Here is a 20,312-nt window from a genome sequence, read left to right as displayed (position 1 = left end):
GGGTTTATAGGGGAGACCTGGTATAGGGGAGAGCCTAGTAAACATAATATTCGTCATGTAAGTGTAGATTAGTGATAAAAAAAAGAAAAAAAGGTCAGTTCCTGTGTGGTAACCTCCAATGAGTTCTACACAAGAGTATAAAGGGCATATAAAAGTGTAGACAAAGGGTCTGTTTGTGTTTATACAGAGGATCAAAGCCTAATTGGGCTACCCCGAAAATGAACTAAGATACGATATGAAAAAGAACTTCCAACATCAGCACTCTCTGGAAGACTCATGCCAGAAGATGATCATCAAAAAACCCCAACAAAGATCCACGCACTGCTACAGCTGTAGATGCACTCATCCCACCAGTTCCTGGACTTGCCATGGGAATGAGGAAGGAGATATCTAAGCTGGCCTGTGCATACAGTAAAACAACAAATTTGACTGGATCTATACTGTTGGAACTCAATCAAGAATTAGGAGAAGTGCAAATTGTAGCGCTCCAAAATCTTACAACTACAGACTATTTACTGTTAAAAGAACATAAGGGATGTGAACATTCCCCAGGAATGGGTTGTTTTAATTTGTCTGATTTCTCTCAGACTGTTCAAGTTCAGTTGGACAATATCCACCATATCATAGATGAGTTTTCACAAATGCCTAAGGTGCCTAACTGGTTTTCTTGGTTTCACTGGAGATGACTGGTATTTACAGGTATGCTTTGGTTATGTAACTATACTCCTATTATATTAATGTGTGTGCGCAATTTAAGTAGTAGCTTAAAACCTATACATGCTGAAGTTACTCTACAAGAAGATATGTCAAAGAAATAATCAATCTTCCCATGTTTTCTTCCGCCTGCTACTTCTATAGCTTTTCTTCTTCCTTCTTAAGTACAACCCTTAAATAGAATTCGTGCCTCATATCGAATTTACCGAGTATCATAATTCTTCCAAGTGGTAAAGATACCTCAAGACAAATGCTGGGCATAGAAGCTACAGGGCATAAATATGCAAAGCAATAAAAAGCTAACCATTTCAAACAACAAGGCTTCTCTCTCACTTACCAACTTTACATTTCCCTGTATGGCCCCGGAAGATGACTGGTTAGCCAGAGACGGGTAAGATTCCTCAAGGGAGGAACAACCTAAGACAGGCACAGTCGCAGGGGTGTCATCAGGTGAGAAATTGGGGATCAACAGAGGTGAGGCTTAGAACCTCACCCCCCCATTCTGAGAGAAATCTTCTGCATGGATGTTTTATTGCCCTTGTCTAGCTCGGATTAACACATAGTCTACAGGCACACACCTGATCATCTACATTTGCTCTCTTATAACACTAAACTATGTTTTCTACCTTTATCTTGTATCTACCTACCACTTCAGCATTTTATTAAAAATAATAATAATAAAGAGAGAAATGTGGTATCCACATATAAATCAAGTATAAAAATCAAATGAGTATTCATATTTGAACTGACTGTTTATAGTTCATAATGCATGAGCAAAACCGAAGGTTTCTGTGATGGGTGCCCTTGTACTGTTCACCATGTAAGAACTTATTCACTATGGAATAATTTGTTCTCCATGTAAGAACTTGTTTGTTATGCCTCAGAAGATTGGAGACTGACGAAAATTAGGCTTGGGGTAGATTAATGATTGTGCATTGAGCACTGACTCCCCTGTACAGAATTTTATTGTTGTTAACAACCGTTTGATCAATAAATATGAGAGATGCCCTCACAAAAAAAAAAAAAAAGTATACACTTCCAATGGTAAAATATTAAGTAACCGGGATATAATGAATATAGTCAAGATATTTTAACAGCTTGGTATGGTGATAGCTGGTACCTAAAATTGTCATGTATATAAATGTTGAATCACTATGTTGTACACCTTAAACTAATGTAATGTAATACTGTGTGTCAACTACCCTTCAATAAAAAATAATTATCTACAAAAAAAAAAAAAAAATCTCACGGACATAAACATGAGTGACTTTTTAATGAATATATCTCCCCGGGCAAGGGAAACAAAAGCGAAAATGAACAAGTGAGACTATATACAGCTAAGAAAACTTCTGTACAGCAAAGGACACCATCAATAGAACAAAAAGGTATCCTACAGTATGGGAGAATATATTCATAAATGACAGATCTGATAAAGGGCTGACATCCAAAATATATAAAGAGCTCACACACCTCAACAAACAAAAAGCAAATAATAAATGGGCAGAGGAGCTGAAAAGACAGTTCTCCAAAAAAGAAATTCAGATGGCCAACAGACACATGAAAAGATGCTCCACATCGCTTGTCATCAGAGAAATGCAAATTAAAACCACAATGAGATACCTCCTCACACCAGTAAGGATCGCCATCATCAAATAGACAATCAACAACAAATGTTGGCGAGGTTGTGGAGAAAGGGGAACCCTCCTACACTGCTGGTGGGAATGTAAATTAGTTCAACCATTGTGGAAAGCAGTATGGAAGTTCCTCAAAATGCTCAAAATGGAAATACCATTTCACCCAGGAATTGCACTTCTAGGAATTCACGCTAAGAATACAGCACTCCAGTTTGAAAAAGACAGATGCACCCTATGTTTATCACTGCACTATTTACAATAGCCAAGAAATGGAAGCAACCTAACTGTCCATCAGTAGATGAATGGATAAAGAAGATGTGGTACATATGCACAATGGAATATTACTCAGCCATAAGAAAAAAACAGATCCTACCATTTGCAACAATATGGATGGAGCTAGAGGGTATTATGCACAGTGAAATAAGCCAGGTGGAGAAAGACAAGTCCCAAATGATTTCACTCATATGTGGAGTATAAGAACAAAGGAAAACTGAAGGAAAAAAGCAACAGCAGAATCACAGAACCCAAGAATGGACTAACAGTTACTAAAAGGAAAGGGACTGGGGAGGATGGGTGGTAAGGGAGGGAGAAGGGCGGGGAAAAAGAAAGGGGACATTATGATTAGCATTTATAGTGTGGGGGGGGCACGCGGAGGGCTGTACAACACAGAGAAGATAAGCAGTGATTTTACAGCATCTTACTAAGCTGATGAACAGTGACTGTGAAGGGGTATGTCGGGGGGACTTGGTTAAGGGGGGAGCCTAGTAAACATAATGTTCTTCATGTAATTGTAGATTAATGATACTAAAATAAAAAAATATATATTATGAACAAATTAGCCCAGAAGAAATAGACAATTCCTAGAGACATACTACCAAAACTGATTCTAGAAAGCACTTATCTGAATCAACCTATCAGAAAAACAGGTATTCATCAGTAAATTACCTACAAAGTGCAGACCCCAAATGTCTTCACTGATGAATTCTACCACTTAAAAAATACAAATTCTTCACAAACTCTTCCCAAAAAATAGAAGAGGACGGTACACTTCCCTATACATTATCTGAGTCCCATATTACCTTGAAAACAAAGCCAGACAAAGCCATAACAACAAAACTACAGACCAATATCTCTGATGAATACGACAAAATTCTTCATATACTAGGAACACATGCTAGGACAAAATACTAGCAAACTGAATCTAGTGACATACAAAAGGAATTTTACCATGACCAACTATCTACACCAAGAATACAGGTTGGCTTAACATATGAAAATCAACAAATGTAATATACTGTATCAACAGAATTAAGAAAAACTATGTAACCATCTCAGTAGCAGAAAAAGCATGACAGTTTCTAACACGTTTTCATTATAAGAACACTTAAAATAAGAATGAAAGAGAAATTCCTCAACCTGATAAAAAGGCATTCATGAATAAAACCATAGCTAATGTCATATTTCTATGGCAAGAATACAAAAGAAGAACTTATTTATTCTCTCAGCACTTCTATTTAACAACATAATGGAGGTGCTAGCCGAAGTAATTAGGAAAGAAAAAGAAAAGACATCCAGTATGAAAAGAAGTAAAACTATTTCTATAAGCAGACTGTACAATCTTGTATGTAGAAAATCCTAAGTAGTCTATTAAATTAAAACTAACAATTTTAGCAGCAAGGTTGTAGGATTTTAGATAAACAAAAAAAATCAACTGCATTTCTATATTTGTAATGAACACATCAAAAATGAAGCAGCTGCATTTATAACAGCAACAAAAAGAATACATAGGAATAAAGTTAACAAAAAGGGATAAAAGTTATACTATGACAACTGCAAAACATTGTTGAAAGAAACGGGTCTAAATAAATGGAAAAATAACTTGTTCATGGATCAGAAGGTGAAAAATTGTTGAGACGGTATTACTCCCCAAACTGATCTACAGATTTTCAACACAATCCTATCAGAATGAAACGCTGACTTCTTTGGGACAAGAAGTCAGAATTGACAAGCTGATTATAAAGTTCATAAAGAATTCCAAGGGACTTAAGACTAGCCAAGCTAACCCTGAAGAAGAAAAAAAGAGGATCCTCATATCCAAATTTCAAACTTTATGTCAAAGCAACAGCAATGATGAGTATGGTACTATATAAGGACTTATATACAGATCAATAGAATAGAACTGAGAATCCAAAAATTGATTTTTGACAAGAGTGCCAAGACTATCAATGGAGAAAGAATAGTCTTTTCAACAGTAGTGCTAAGACAACTGTCTATCTTCATGCAAAAGAATGAAACTGGACTCCTACCTCATATCGTACACAAGAATTACGCAAAATGGATCCAAGATCTAAATGTAAAAAATAAAACTATAAAACTCTTAGAAGAAAACAGACAAATCTTCAGGACCTTGGATTTGGTAATGTATTCTTAGATATGACACCAAAAGAACAGGAACAAAAGAAAAAAATAGGCAAACTCACTTCATCAAAATAAAAAATTTGATGCTTCAAATAACACTATCAAGTAAATGAAAAGTTAACAGAGACTGAGAGAAAATATTTGTAAATCATATGCCTGGTAAGGGAATCACATCCAGAATATACAAAGAACTCCTGCAACTGGACAACAAAAAAGCAAACCACCCAATTCAAATATGGGTGAAGGCTTTATAAACAGGTATTTCTCCAGAGAAGATACACAAATGCAAGTAAGCAAATAAAAAGATGCTCAGGAGGGTCGTGAGTGGTCAGCTGGGCAGCAAGGCAAAAGGCCAGTGGGAAATAGGAACCAGGTATTGCAGGGGACTGAAAGCCCGACTGTGGGCTGCTACTGGCCTCCAGAGGCCCAGACAAGCTTCTAGGGAGTCTAGGATGTTGGGAGTTTCAGGAATTTGGAAAAGCAGGCTGTAGACTGCTGCATCAGTTTTTGGTTTGAGCCCTGGTTCCTGCCTATTTATAGTTCCATGCAAGGACAGCTTCTCTCAGTCTTTCCTGAGGTCGGTGGGGCTTGGATTTTATGGTTATTTTTCTGAGGGTCCCCTGTGTATAAGCACTGGTTGTCCTGCACAGGGTGCTGTACAGAGAACCATAAGGTAGAAGCTGAGGGAAGAAAGGCTTAGAGATGTTTGTGGTATGGTCCTTCGTTACATGAAATGTTGGAGGTTGGGGTGGTAAATCTGGCTTTGGTATCTTCACGGAGGACTATATTATTTCAATTCAAATATGGTTCAGTTCTTATTGACTATTATATTTTAAATGTTTAATTAAAAAAAGAAAAGATATGTAATTAACACCATTAGTCATTAGGGAAATGTAAATCAAAACCAAAATGAGATAAAAGTTCATATACCCACTGGGATGGCCAGAATAAAAAATTCAGATAAAAACCAACAAGCAGAATAAAAGATGCTGAACATCATCAGTCATCATGGAAATCAAAACCATCTTAAGTTATCAGTCAGTAGCCACTGGGATGTCTATAATAAAAAAATGAAAAATAACAAGTTGTCAAGGATGCAGAGAAATTTGAATTCTCATGCATTGGTGATGGGAATGTAAAATGGTACAGCCACTTCAAAATATAATATGGCAATTCCTCAAAAAATTAAACACAGAATACCATATGACCCAGCAATTCCAGTTTGGGGTGTATACCCAAAAGAACTGAAATCAGACTCAGAGATATATTTGTAGACCCATGTTCACAGCAGCATTATTCAAAATAGCCAAAAAAGCAGAAGCAACCCGCATGTCCCTCAATGGATGAATGGATAAGCAAAATGTGGTATAGCCATAAAATGGAATATCATTCAGCCTTAAAAAGGAAGGAAATTATTATTCATGTTACAGCACAGATGAATCTTGATGACATTATACTAACTAGCCACAAAAAGACAAACTAGTCACAAGACAAATACTGCATGATTCCACTTACAGGAGGTACCTAGAATAGTCGAATTGATAGAGACAAAAGTAGAATGATTGTTGCCAGGGGCTAGGGGAAGGAGGAATGGAGAGGAACTACTTAATGAGTAAGTAGTTTTCCTTTGTAGGAATGGAAATGTTTTAAAACGAGATACAGTTGGTGGGTGTACAACATTGTGAATGTACAAAATGTCACTGAATTGTTCATTTTAAAATGGCTAATTTTATGTTATGTGAATATCACCTCAATAAATTATTTAAAAAAACAAAGATAATAAAAAGTGTTGATGAGAATTTGGAGAAATCAGGACCTTTGTATACTGCTAGTAGAGGTGTAAAATGGTTTAACAGTTACCACATGACCCATCAATTCAATCCCAGGTATATACCAAAGAGAAAGGAAAACACATCCACGCAAAAACTTGTACACAATTGTTCATGGCAACATTATTCACAGTCACCAAAAGAGTAGAAATAATCCACGTTGTCCATCAACTAATGAATGTATAAACAAAATATTACATATTCATTCAATGGAATATTAGGTTCTAAAATTGACTGTGGTAGTAACTGCATATTATCTGTGAAAATCCATTCAGTTGTAAATTTTAAATAAATGAATCATATGGTAGGTGAATTATATCTCAGTAAAGCCATTAAAAGTGTTTAGAGAGTAAGGAAGTAGCATTTTTGCTCTTTCCTTTATATTCTAAGTGGCACTTACCTTTGCCATCACATAAATGGCACACATTAACAACTGGTCCAGATGTCTGTCCATCATAAGTTCAGGACACTGAATTATGGAGAATTCAAAGCAGGTCCATATTTTTTTCCTCAGTTCATCTGAAATATCCAGTTTAGCACAAAGATCCCTAAGGCGGACACCTGCTAAATGGTAAACCTAGTAGATAAACAAAAGCATTTCAAACTTTGTTTCTCTGACATTTATATTTCCCAAGCTCACGCCTACTAAGGGCACATGAAAAATTACCTTTCTAAAGAAAAGTGATAAAGAGCTGGTCTTCCTGGGTCTAATATTGCTGCTGGTTAATGGTGTGCCTTGTTTCTGCTGTTGTCCACCTGGAGAAATCTGTTGAATAGCCACCTGACCAGGGACTTGCAAGGTTGTTCCTGCTACTTGTTGAGAGCTCAAACTTCCAGCTAGTGTCTGAGCACTGAGAGGCTGGATGGAACCAGTCACAGCTTGTGCCTGCCCCCCAACATTGACTTGGACTGGGAAGAATGTTATCCCTCCATTTTCATTTGCAATACCTGCAGTTTGTTTCAAAGAAAAAAAAGCATGATGAAAATGGTGATTATACCATGTTCTCCAGGCAGAGATTTCTAATTCCTGCCTCCTGACCCCCACCCCCACATCCACTTCTATCATCATTCGAGCCAAACTGCAGGTAACTTTCCAGTAAGTGCCACAAAGAAAGAACTCAGTATCCAACTCTGACTTCCTCACCTTGTACAGGAATGGTCACTGTTTGTCCATTGTTGGCTGTGACGGTGGCTGTTGCCATGGTGACCAAAGTCTGTCCAGGAACTGGTGTGACAGAAACAGCCTCCCCAGACACATTCTGCGCAGGGACAGCATTGACAAGGGGCTGTGGGGGAATGCGCCCAGGTGTCCCTCCATCAGAGGGGCTATCATTGTCAACGAATAGCCGCCTTCTGGTAGAGCTGGCTGTTGGGGAGCTGTACTTATCATATAATGTAGTTGGAGATGTTATACCTGGGGTCAAAAAAAAAATCAAACCATTTAACTCAAGCAGGCTGTGATGTGACTTCCATCCAAGCTGTTATGTTCAAAAATAATCACAGGATTTGAAATACTTCATCATTTAAAAAGAAATTACAGGAGTCACACCATAGCTACATTCAACTACTGAAAGTTCAATTGAACACTATTAAGAACAAAATTTAAAGGTATTTTTCTCTGTCTTGCAGTATTCCCTTCCTCATCCTCCCTTCTGCAAAAATCAAACTCAACTTTGCCACTACTAATGGGCCTTGACAATTTACAGGCAATTTAAAAGAATTATTCTTCTTTTCTGTATTTTTGGCTATACTCAATTTCTGCCAACATTCGTGTAATATGTGAGGTCACGGTAAAGACACTATTTGATGGACTCAATTTATTCTGGTATCATCTGGGAGCATTTCCCCCCAGTTTTATGAATTTTCATCTTTTGCCTTTTTCCACATACAGAAAAATAAAACACAAGTTCTTCAGCAAGAATATTTTGGATTCAACTGTTAAACAACTTTATCAAGATAAAACTCATATTTCACACATTAAAATTGTACAATTCAATGGGCTTTCGTATATTACATCACACATTTTTAAAAACTGTGATAAGATATATATAACATATAATTTACCATTTGAACTATTTTTAAGTGTACAATTCAGTGGCATTAATTACATTCAAAATGTTGTACAACTATCACCACTATTTCTAAAACTTTCATCATCCCAGACACTCTCTGTTAATGATGATGGCTTAGTCCATTATTAAGTATTCACACCAATGTTTGAATTTTTGAGAAGCAGCTGTATATCTACACATCAATGTTCTTTTAAAATTTAAACACGTATGTAGGAAAGTCATAAGAGGATTTACAGTAGTAGTTCTAACAGACTGTGCTTAACATACCAGTTTCTGATAATAACAAAAGCAAAAAACTTACTAGATTTGTATTTGGAACAAAGCCACAGTGTCAGAAAGATCTCAACACAATCATTATCTTATAAAGTATTAAGAGATCTCATGAAAATGGAGAAGTGGTAAGTACAAATAAAATCAAGTTTAAAGTTAAGTCCTAATCCATAGATTAGGGAAGGAAAAACTCTACAGAAATAGGACTGAAGAAGACTTCCAGTCAGTGCTATGGGTCTAAGTGGATAATAAGCAGAAAAACTGGTAAGTCATTGACTCCTTTTCAAAAATGAGGAAGTCTTCATATAGCTCATCCATATTTATTGAGTATGCACTGACAGCGATTACTAATTTTAAAACTGATTTTTTCCTACAGCCAGTGCTTATCAATTACATTAAAGAGATGATCTGAAAACAAAGAGTATCTCTCTAATGGCATCCAAGAATTTATAACCCTGCATGTGGCAAATGTTATAAAGAGCTGCCCAAAAATGTAATCAGACAAATAAGCAAAGTTTCCTCTTCTGTACTTCTTGGGCCCACTGCTATAACACTAACCAAGCTCAAGCTATCACATTAACCACATTTGCACAGCTCAACTAATAAGAGTCAAAGTTAAACACGCTCAGGCCATTCAGTCCTCTTACCTCCCTGGCTTGTCTGTACCTAACTGGATCAAAGAGCTCTATTTTCAAAAAGCTTTACTGTTCCTTCTGATTTTAAAAGTAATCCATATTGTTAAATGTTTACAGAAACCACTTCAGATTCTCTCACTCAACAATAATCATTCTTAGTAGTTTGTGTTTTTCATTTCAGCCCTTTTGTATGCTTATAAACATATGCTTTAAAAAACAAAAATCACATTAATATATAGTATCCTATCTTTTTTAAAAGACACTTGTCATACCATGCATTTTGTGTTCTTACAATATTCTTCAGTCATTATTTGTGATTCATGTGGCACTATCATGCATAGAATATTTTCTTTTATATATACCCTATTAACTTTATTTGCAGCTTTAGATGGAATTTAAATCTCAGATATTAGGCCCCCTTATTTTAGTACCCCTATTTTTAATCACCCTAGTATTTTAAACTTACTTCTTCCAAGTCCTCCAGTATCAGCACGAACTTCACTCACCCTCCTGGGAGTCAGGGGGGACCCAGATATACAAATTTCATCAGCTCTTTCTAGGTTCTGAGGTGGCATGACCTAAGAAGAATTATTTACACAGATGACATTAATCAAAAAAGCATTTTAATTAGAAATACAATAAAAATCTAAGGCAAAAAATATCTATCTTGGCTCGTCAGTTATTCTACCTAAATAAAATTGGCTATCTTTTCCACCTCCATACCAAAGTTAAAAAATGTACTGGAAGGCTTAAAAAATTCAAACCGTAATAACTAGATACTAAATATGAATCAACCTTCATTACTGACTTGGAGACTTATCATATTAACCATTCTAGGGTGTAGAAACTTGATTAGGAAATCAAGACAGAATAGTGAATTCTTACTCTGTCACTGAAACCTTGGAGTAATCACAAATTATTTCTGACTCTTGTTCCCTTTTAAATATAGGGGTAATTATACCATATTAAATCCAGCTGCCACCCTCCCACCCCCTATATGGAAGACACTAAGTTTAACTGCTCTTTGTGAAAGAGAATTATGAATAAACTATTGATGCACTTTTGTTATAGAAAGATATTAAGATGTTTTCACAAACCTCTTCACATGTAGGAACTCTATTTTCATTGTCTCTAATTCTGTCCCAGAGTGGGGACTCTGGTTTCCACGCCAAATGATCTAAGATTTGTTCCTCAATCTGATTAAGGTGTTTCACCACCTCTCTACAAAGACCATCTTCTGCTCTAATGAATACTTCTATCACCTGAAATAAAGAATTTCAGGTTTAACAATAATTTTTTAATTGTTAAAAGTGTGAAAGCAAAGTAGATAAATTTATTGAAATCCTTGTACATATTTGAAGATACAAAGTTTACCTAAAATTACAAGTTTAAAGAATAAGTACTATTTTAAACAGATACTCTTCCTTTCACACTCTTTAAAATATTATTCAAACTGCATGTATAATAATATATTTCAAAATTTTCTAACAAAAAAAACATTCCTTGTCTATTGAGGTTGAAACACATCACTCCTAAAATTCTGTATTTAAAAACTAAATATTCAATCTATACCACTATGAAAATTAGTTTGACTATGTATAAGAATTAAGATAAATTAATAAACTAAATCATTATCAAGAAATAGCTACTAAATACATATGTCATAACTCTGTGCCTCTATATAACATGTGAAAGAGAATTTTAATTTTTTTGAAACACTGTGAATGTTATTTAATTTCCATAAAATAAAAAAGGTTGCTATACAAGATTAGCTAGTGATATGTTTGCTACTTTTTTAAAGCCTTAGCTTTATAAACGAAAGCCTTATCTCCTAAGTGAAAGTATTCTAAAAGCCTTTTTTCAGATAAAAGGGAGAATGAAACAAATCTTTTTACCCAAAGTAGGTCTTTATACATTAAAAGAATTATATAGCTCTTAAGACTCTCCTACTTCTTCTCCACAAATAGAGTAGCAATTATTAAATGTGTAATTAGAAATGAAGAAACATACTTAGATATTAAAATGAATTAGATGGCTAACAACAAGAAGTTAATCTCATCTACAGTTTCCACAATAGTATCAAAATTTTTTAAATACCTTATAAAAATGATAAACTGGCACATCAAATATTTCAGTAATAAATGGAAAATTCCCAGGAGGCTTATAAGAAAAAGTGATGACCTCAAGACAGCAGGCTAAGAGTGATCTATGGAATGCATCTTGTTCCAGAATGCCCTACAAAACAGTTATAAACATTTAGAAACATTAGCCTACTCTAATAAGACATTTCCTACCCAGTCAAGTTAAATTATTTGCTGAGTCAGAAGTATGTGCTTATTTTCTTACCTTTATAAATAAGCCCATATTTTAGCAAAAAACATATATATATTAAAGGAAATGATAAGAACTTTCAAAAATTTTACATATTGTGAAAGAATAATAAAGATTACATCCCTAACCAAAATACACATGCACATTGATGCTTAGAAGAATAGTGATGTGGAAAGATGTTACTCAGCAGTATTTACAGTAAGAGACCATTGTCATAAAAAGACTGTTGGAAGGCAGGCAGGTGACTGGCTAGATGGGCATGGACCGAAAGTCAACATGTTTATCTCAGAGTGACATAATTACCAGATGATTTTCTTTTTTTTTTAGCTTATTAATTTTCTAAAATTGTACATTAACATTATTTTTCAATTTAAAAGTTACTTAATACTAAAAGCACAAGCAACAAGAAAACAGATAAACTGGACTTCATCAAAATTAAAAATTTTGTGTATCAAAACTATCAATGAAGTGAAAAAACCACCCACAGAATGGCAGAAAGTACTTGCAAATCATATATTTGATAAGGGATTAATACCCAGAACATATGAGAACCGTTACAACTTAACAACAAAAAAGCAAGCAATCCAATTAAAAAACGAACAAAGGAATTGAATAGACATTTCTCCAAAGATATATCAAGGGCCAATAAGCACATGAAAAGATGTTCAACAGCATTAGTCATTAGGGAAATGCAAATCACAAGCACCAAGAAAGACCACTTCACACCCATTAGAAGGTATATTTTAATGTAAAAATAATAAGTGTTACAATGATGTGGAGAAACTGGAACCCTTCCGCATTGTGGTTGGGAATGTAAAATGGTGCAGCCATTATGGAAAACAATATGGCAGTTCCTCAAAAAGTTAAACATAACTACTATATGATTCAGCAATCCCACTTCTCTAGGGATATACCAAAAGTTATAGAAAGAGGGACTCAGATACTCATACGCCAATGTTCATAAGAGCATTAATCATAATAGCCAAAAGGTGGAAACAGCTCAACAGATAAAAAGATCAAGTGCAGTATATAGAAATATATGTGATATGTACGTATGTATAAAATATAAAGTCACAAGACTGACCAAGGAACAAACAGAAAATCCAAACAGACCAATTACCAGCAATGAAACAGAATCGGTAATCAAAAAACTACCAAAGAACAAAACCCTGGACCAGGTGGATTCACTGATGAATTTTATCAGACATATAGAGAAGACATAACACCCATTCTATTTAAAGTTTTCCACAAAATAGAAGAGGAGGGAATACTTCCAAACTCATTCTATGAGGCCAGCATCACTCTAATACCAAAAGCAGGCAAAGATCCCACAAAAAAAGAACATTACAGACCAATATCCCTGATTAACATAGATGCAAAAATACTCAACAAAATATTAGCAGCCTTTTAAATTCCCACAGCCAGCTTTTTATACATATAAAAAAAGTAGATAGTTACAAAGAATTGGAATAATTATTAGTAAATTTTATCATTTTCCTCAAAATACTATTCTAAAAAATCAATTTTTAAAAAAATTATTTATGTTGATATCATTAAAAGTAAGTATCACTTGTTTAAAAATCAATTTACATTTCCTGACTAGAAAAATCTAGGAACAATAATTATCTTAGCCAAAGAGGAATGGTTGAATAATTATGTTAAAGTCCTATCTAGTCAATACTCAATTTATTCTTGCTATATAAGGCTAGAATAAAAACACTATGTTATTTAAAAACTCAATTAAGGCTAAGTCTGAAAGTTTTTAAACCTCGACTACAGAATCTCACTACCCCCGAAAATCATAAACTATAATGCATGGCCTGCTGCACTGAGAAACACCAAGTGGGGGACTGGAGGTGAGGACCCATGACACAAGTTTTCTTAGGTGCCAATCTCAGGCCCCCAAAGGCATATACTGTTTCTTCAGTAATGGAGGTCTTTTGTTTTTCTTTTGGTAGATAAGGCTGAAAGGAAACTACATTTTGTTGTGCTGGTCAATACATTGGTTTTTCTACTCACAGATAAATCCATGTCTCCCAGTCTTTTTTGTTCCTGTTCAATAACAGACTCTAATACCTTATAGTAAAGCATCTCTGCAAAACGAAAATGTTTGCCAGCAATTTCTGCATAAACAATAAAAACACAAAAAAATCACACAGAAAGAAAATAAATTACTGTTGAAAGTGAGGGTCCATCCATCCCATGCCCCACCCACAAAATAAAATTTAAAAACCAACCCATCTTTTGTGTGTGTGTGTGTGTGTGTGTGTGTGTGTATATATATATATATATATATATATATATATAGGTTATTGGATATATACATATGTGTATATATATATCTGAAGCATTGATTGGGACATATACATATGTCCCAATCAATCCTTAAGATTCTTTAATTTTCATCATAGCAACACTCAAATTTTTCTAAAATTGTGAAATTAAATTATAAAAACTATAATAGCATTCCATTAAGACTCACACCTTTTTTTGTGTTATATGATTGAAAATAGAAGCTCTATGCTAATAGGTATATAATTAGTTTACTATTCCACTCACACTTGGTTCTAATTCATCAATCAAACAACACCTAGGATGGGTCTGAGCATGAAAAGCTGTATCTTCTGTTCTTATCCTTAATATTTTTAAGAATCACTATGCCTCTATATTTACTATCCAATGTACAAATGAAAAATAAAGATCTTTCAAACAAAAAGGTACAAGAAGTCCTACATAATAAAGTTACCAGCCTAAAACTTCTCTCTTACTGAGGAGGGCCCAGAAATCACTTGGTTGACAGAAAGATCAGACATCTGTATTCTAGCCCTTAGTCTAGTCATAAATCCTTTCTTCATATTCCTCACTCACTTACCACAGACTCCATGTAGTTAAAGATGAGAATGATACATAGGTACATAGATACAGAAAGATATATATATACATATAGTTATAGAAAGGTAAGCCTTACCTTTAGCACAATTACTGAAATCCTCACCAGGCTGGAAATGCTGAGAATATATTTCATACATTTCTTTCAATCTGTTGGTAATAGCCTGGGTTGGATCTCTGGTACATGTCCTAAAAAAAAAAAAACAAGTAAAGAAAGAAAGAAAGAAATTATCTAATTCAAACGTCTTGCCAAGTCACAAAGTAATATACTGTTTACAACTCCTTCATTTTACTAACCTTCAAATATAAAATAATTTTGAACAGAAACTGTACACTTCCCAGATGAATCCAGGAGAGCCCATACTTCCTTATCAAAGGTATTGGTATTACCATTTTAAGCAAAAAAATATTTCTTGCATAAAGCTGTACCTTTACTGGCATAAGTTCAGCAATGCTGACTAGTACACACTTGATGCCTCTGACTGGTCCCCACCTACCCTACACATCTGCAATCACTGCTGACAAAACAAAAGTGCCCTCAACTATCTCCCCATAGGGCAGTACAACTCCCCTTAAGAACTCCTGGAAGAAAACAGACTGAAGGGGTATATAATCTTTATTACAGACTTATATAAACTATTGCTGGCATTTTAATACTTTTTCCTCCAAAAGGAGGTTTATTTCTACTGATTTTTTTTTTTTGCTACTAGAAAGGCAATATATGATCAATGCAGAAGCACTGTACACTTGATCACCATGTGAGCTTTTGTAACAATGTTTATACATTGATCAAAATTTCATATTCACTGTAAAAATGTAGCAAGTTTAGAAAATTATAAAGAAAACAAAAAACCACTTATAATCCTGCTGGAGATAGCTACTGAATATTACATGCAAGCAGAATTTTATTTATGAACACATACATCAGTAGGTTTTTAAAAAACAGAACCCTTTGGTTTTACCTAGTATCTACTAGTAATATTTAACCACACTAATGGTATTTAAGATTAAAGAAGCTGCTGTGCCTGGTTAGAGATTGTAAAGAGATCTGGAAAAGATGGAGAGTAAGCAGGCTTCTAAAATACATTTATAAAATGCTTCTGAATTCTAGGTAAACAAGGTCCATCTGAGCAATATTACTTACAAAGAGGCTGTACAGAAAATGGACTGCTAGGTGTTAATTACAATCCAGTTCATGAATAAAGCAGACTTCGTGAAAATGTGAAGGAAAATTAGTCAGCCTTGATATTTACTGAGTCTCACTGAGTAGGAAATTACTAAGATATGTATAAAAGGCTTTCTTATACTGTATCACCAAAACAAAATGTGCTTCTATAGGGTTTCTGTCATCAAATTGTGAATTTTAGGACTCAGAGTTTTTGGAGGTCATTTTTTCAAATAAAATTACCAAAAATTATGCACAGGTCATGAGATTCAGTCTCTTGTTCCTTTCACTAAAGCTCATTGATATTCCTACCAGTCTCAGGCAGATCAAAGAAACAAAAGGCAGTCAACTCCTTGTCAGACTAAGGATGTTTTATAGAGATGACAAAAGTTACAGTAGTCTTACATGGCTAATGAATATAAATGCCTTATCTTTTCAAATCTGACCCATGTGTCAGAAATTTGGTCAGGTCCAATCTCTTCATGAAGTCCTTTGACAGTTCCCATCTCTACTGATCCCCCCTACCTTCCCTGAATTCTTAAGATAGAACAGTTGGTAATTGATAGTTTGGTACTTTACAGTGTCCAGTGTTGTTAGTTACTGTCTCCTGTACTACATTAAAGAAATCTCAGTGTTATGAACTGAACATTTGTGTTTCCCTGCCAATTCATATGTTGACACCTGATACCCAATGTGATGGTTTCTGGAGGTGGGGCATCTGGGAGGTAGTTATTAAGTCATTGGGTGGAGCCCTCACAAATGGAATTAGTGCCCTTATAACAGAGACCTTAAAGACCTCCTTTGCCTCCTTCTACCAAGTGAGGACACAATGAGAAGACAGCTGTCCATCATGAGACAGGAAATGGTCCTCACCAGACACTGAATATGCTGGCATATTGATCTTGGCATTTCCAGCCTCTAGAACTATGAGAAATTAATTTCTGTCATCTATAAGCCACTCATTCTATGGAATTCTGTTATAACAGCCAAAGAGTCTAAGATACTGAGGAAAAGTGATCATTTCTATTCATACATCTTATATTGCTATATCATCTACAGACTAACAACAGGACTGAGCATGCAACTGATATAAAATTATTAATGGGTGAATTAAGGTGAAAAATTAAAATAGAAAACTAGAACGTGGTCAACAACCAAACTTATGAGGCAAGAAGGGCTCAAACTAACCTTAGAATCTGTTCCAATTTCTCACTTGGTGCATTCCTAAGGCCTGTTAGCATGGTGTGAAGACGACTCAAGCTATGTGTAGCTGTAGAAACTGGAGTCACACAAGGGCTGTTATCCTTAATGTACCTCACACCAGTAAGTGGTGTGGAGATTCTAAGTGCTTTAGACTAAAGAGGAGGAAAAAGAATGTTATTTTAGGAGAGACTTTCAATTACTTCACAAATGGAAATTCAAGCCAATCAGATTTTATCTCTAGTTTACCCTATCAATACATTTCAGTGATTCAAGTATCACCATTCTTGGAATTTAAACATAACAACACTAAGAGCCGCTACTGTCCATGTGAAGATATGTGAAAGGAGAATTTATATTTTAGTCAACTAAAAAGTTTGTCTCATAAAAGCTAAACCTTTACAATAAGGCATATTTCCTATTACCCCTCCTTCAAAACTTATGCTTAAAGGCAAAAATAAGTATTAAAATACTAAGATGAGAATATCCCTCAGAAACAGAATTTCACAATTCCCATCTACTGCTATTTTTGTGAATATTCAAAAATTGACAAAACAAAGCTGTGAATTAACTTTGCCCAAATGAAATCCATGATTTAACAAAAGCCCTCTAAATCACCAATTTGTTTCAGAGAGAGGACAAAGCAAACATTCCTAGATGCAGAACACAACTTGATGCACAACAGTTTTCTTCAGTCTTCTTGTCCTTCCTTTACCCTTATTACTAGAATCTATCACAGTTTTCCCTCAAAGTAGACACATCGTCAGAGAAATAAGGTTAAGTCAACATCATTTTTAAATAAGAATATGAAAAGACATGAATCAATGTCAAAGACTTTAAGCATGAATATATAAAACATCTTTTCTAATTTTTCCAACAAACTCTGAAAGGTTAAGATAGCTTTAGAGCATTCTTTAATATTCAAGATAAACTATATTTCCTTATGTATTAAATGTACTTTTTCTAGAGGCAGTTGTTAAACACCTAGCAAAATTTTCACCTGGTAACAGAACTATTCAAGTTTCATGAGATACAGAAAAGCACAGAAATTTGCCATAAAGAAATAAATGTGTGTGTATCACAGAGAAGGGACATAGTGGATCTCTGGCATCTTGCTGCACTGACGGACAGTGACTGCACTGGGGCATGGGTGGGGACTTGATAATATGGATAAAGGTAGTAACCACATTGTTTTTTCATGTGAAACCTTCATAAGAGTGTATATCAATCATACCTTAATACAAAATTAAAAAATAAAAAGAAACAAACAAATAAATAAATGTGTATGCTTTCTCTGTGACTTAAACAGGAGTAGAGCCAAGACATTTTGTCTCACAGAAATTTATTTCATAACTTTTTTAGGTCAGTAAGTTAACTACATTCTGAAGGCTGCTCCCTGCTCTGCACAGCTTTTCTCACAACCAGCTTCTTTCCTGTGTATGAACTGGTGCCTTGCTGGGAGGGAAAAACACCTTGTACATTTGCAGGAGAAACAACAACCAGCAGGACCTCACCACACCACCCCCAAGCAGCAGTGCATCCACAAAGGAAATGAGGTGTGATGAACAGTTTTCTGGCCACAGTCCTCAAGTTCAGTGTGGGACCTCTTGGCAGCACTGCTTAGGTTCTCAAAGCTTGTGCATTCTGATTAAGAGCAGTCTTTTCTTAACTTGGGTATAAATACTGATATTTTCTAAATATTAGAAGTCCCCTCTCCAAGTAAAGGCTTCTACATTTTGGAGTGCCCAGAGCTCTGTCCTTAGACCTGTTTTATTCTCAATTAACTCACACTGTTAGGTAATCTCTCTTCATTCCATGGCTTTAAAAGCCATCTGTATCCTGATGACTCCAGAATATAGACATAGCCCTAACCTCTGCTGTGAACTCCAGTCTTGTATATCTAAATTGCCTACTCAATTTTTCTATCAGGATGCCTAAAAGACTTCTCAGACTTAACATGCTCAAAACCTTAACTCTTGCTTTTCCCCCCAGACTTGCTCTTGACTCTCAATGTCAATACTAAGTATTCATGGAATATCCACTTTGTGCCAAGCCTGAATAAAGAACTGGGCACAGCCCTCATGAACCTTATTTTAATGCAGAGAGACAAAGACACAATTCTTTTTTTCTACCTACCTACCTACCTATCTACTTAGTGTCAGACAAACAATTCTTTCTACCTACCTCCTCATATACTTACCCACATACCTACCTACCTGTCAGAGACAAATACTAAAAGGAACACTGATCACAGAGTGAGGGGGAAAGGAAGTCCTAAGAGTTAGGGAGGGTGTTTGTGGTTATTATTTTATACCACAGTCAGGTTTTCAGAGGAAAAATCTGCCTTTCCCAACCACCTTATCTATAATAGCCCAAGGCCCACCTATTCTCCCTTCTCCCAAGTCCTTTATACCTCTACTCAATTTTACTTTTTTTTCATATGCTATCATCTGTATACTACATATGTATTTGCTTGGTTATTTACTATCCATAAATGAAGTGAGGAAGTAAACCACATGAGTATCTTGAAGAAACATGCTCTAGGCAGAGGAAACAGCAAGCGCCTTGAGTTGGGGGTATGCCTGAAGAATTAAAAAGGAGGTTAATACGACCTGAGAAGAATGCCTGAGGATGAAAGTGGTAGGAGGTGAATTCAGATAGTAGCAGAGCTGGATCACAGAAGACCTGTAAGGCATTTGTAAGGACTTTAGCTTTTATGCCATTTCCACAGCTGAAGTCATCACTATATTCTTTGTCTCATACCCTAGATCCAAACCATCAGTGATGGGTGTCATCTCCAAAATACAGCCCAATTCAACCATTTCTCTGATCCAAGCCACCATGAACTATCACTAGAATCACTGTAATAGCCTCTTAATTTCACCTGTCCCTATCCCACCTACCCACAATATCTTTAAAAATGTAAATCAGATTATATCAGTCACTGTAATCCATAACATCTTCCTAATTCTTTCTTATCAATCAGAGCAAAAGCAAAAATCCTTAACATGGCTTCCAAAACCCTTTACAGTCTGCCTGTCCCTTTTGTTCCCCGTCCTCTTACTTCCTAATCACTCTTTACCTCACTCACTTCATTCCTACCACACTGGTGGCTCACAGTTCCTCCAAAAAGCCACTCATGTTCCAATCTCATG

At 35.3% G+C, this 20,312-nt stretch overlaps 1 protein-coding gene across 2 annotated transcripts in view; it reads right to left on the bottom strand.

Moving 5' to 3' along the window:
* RBL2 (RB transcriptional corepressor like 2) overlaps positions 1 to 20,312 on the bottom strand; it is a 78,512-nt gene that overhangs the window by 42,382 nt on the left and 15,818 nt on the right. For both annotated transcript variants that reach the window (XM_057493072.1, XM_036881058.2), the window contains exons 9-17: positions 17,146 to 17,312; positions 14,872 to 14,981; positions 13,923 to 14,026; positions 11,670 to 11,807; positions 10,670 to 10,834; positions 10,039 to 10,150; positions 7,740 to 8,009; positions 7,263 to 7,543; positions 6,996 to 7,172 (exon numbers count right to left, since the gene is read on the bottom strand). In XM_057493072.1, coding sequence (XP_057349055.1) covers positions 6,996 to 7,172; positions 7,263 to 7,543; positions 7,740 to 8,009; positions 10,039 to 10,150; positions 10,670 to 10,834; positions 11,670 to 11,807; positions 13,923 to 14,026; positions 14,872 to 14,981; positions 17,146 to 17,312 — 1,524 coding nt within the window. The remainder of the gene's footprint in view (positions 1 to 6,995; positions 7,173 to 7,262; positions 7,544 to 7,739; positions 8,010 to 10,038; positions 10,151 to 10,669; positions 10,835 to 11,669; positions 11,808 to 13,922; positions 14,027 to 14,871; positions 14,982 to 17,145; positions 17,313 to 20,312) is intronic.

This window comes from Manis pentadactyla, chromosome 15 (assembly GCF_030020395.1).
Source record: "Manis pentadactyla isolate mManPen7 chromosome 15, mManPen7.hap1, whole genome shotgun sequence".
NCBI lineage: Eukaryota > Metazoa > Chordata > Mammalia > Pholidota > Manidae > Manis > Manis pentadactyla.
Note: the sequence above shows the minus strand (reverse complement) of the source record. Positions and strands in the feature narration are given on the sequence as shown.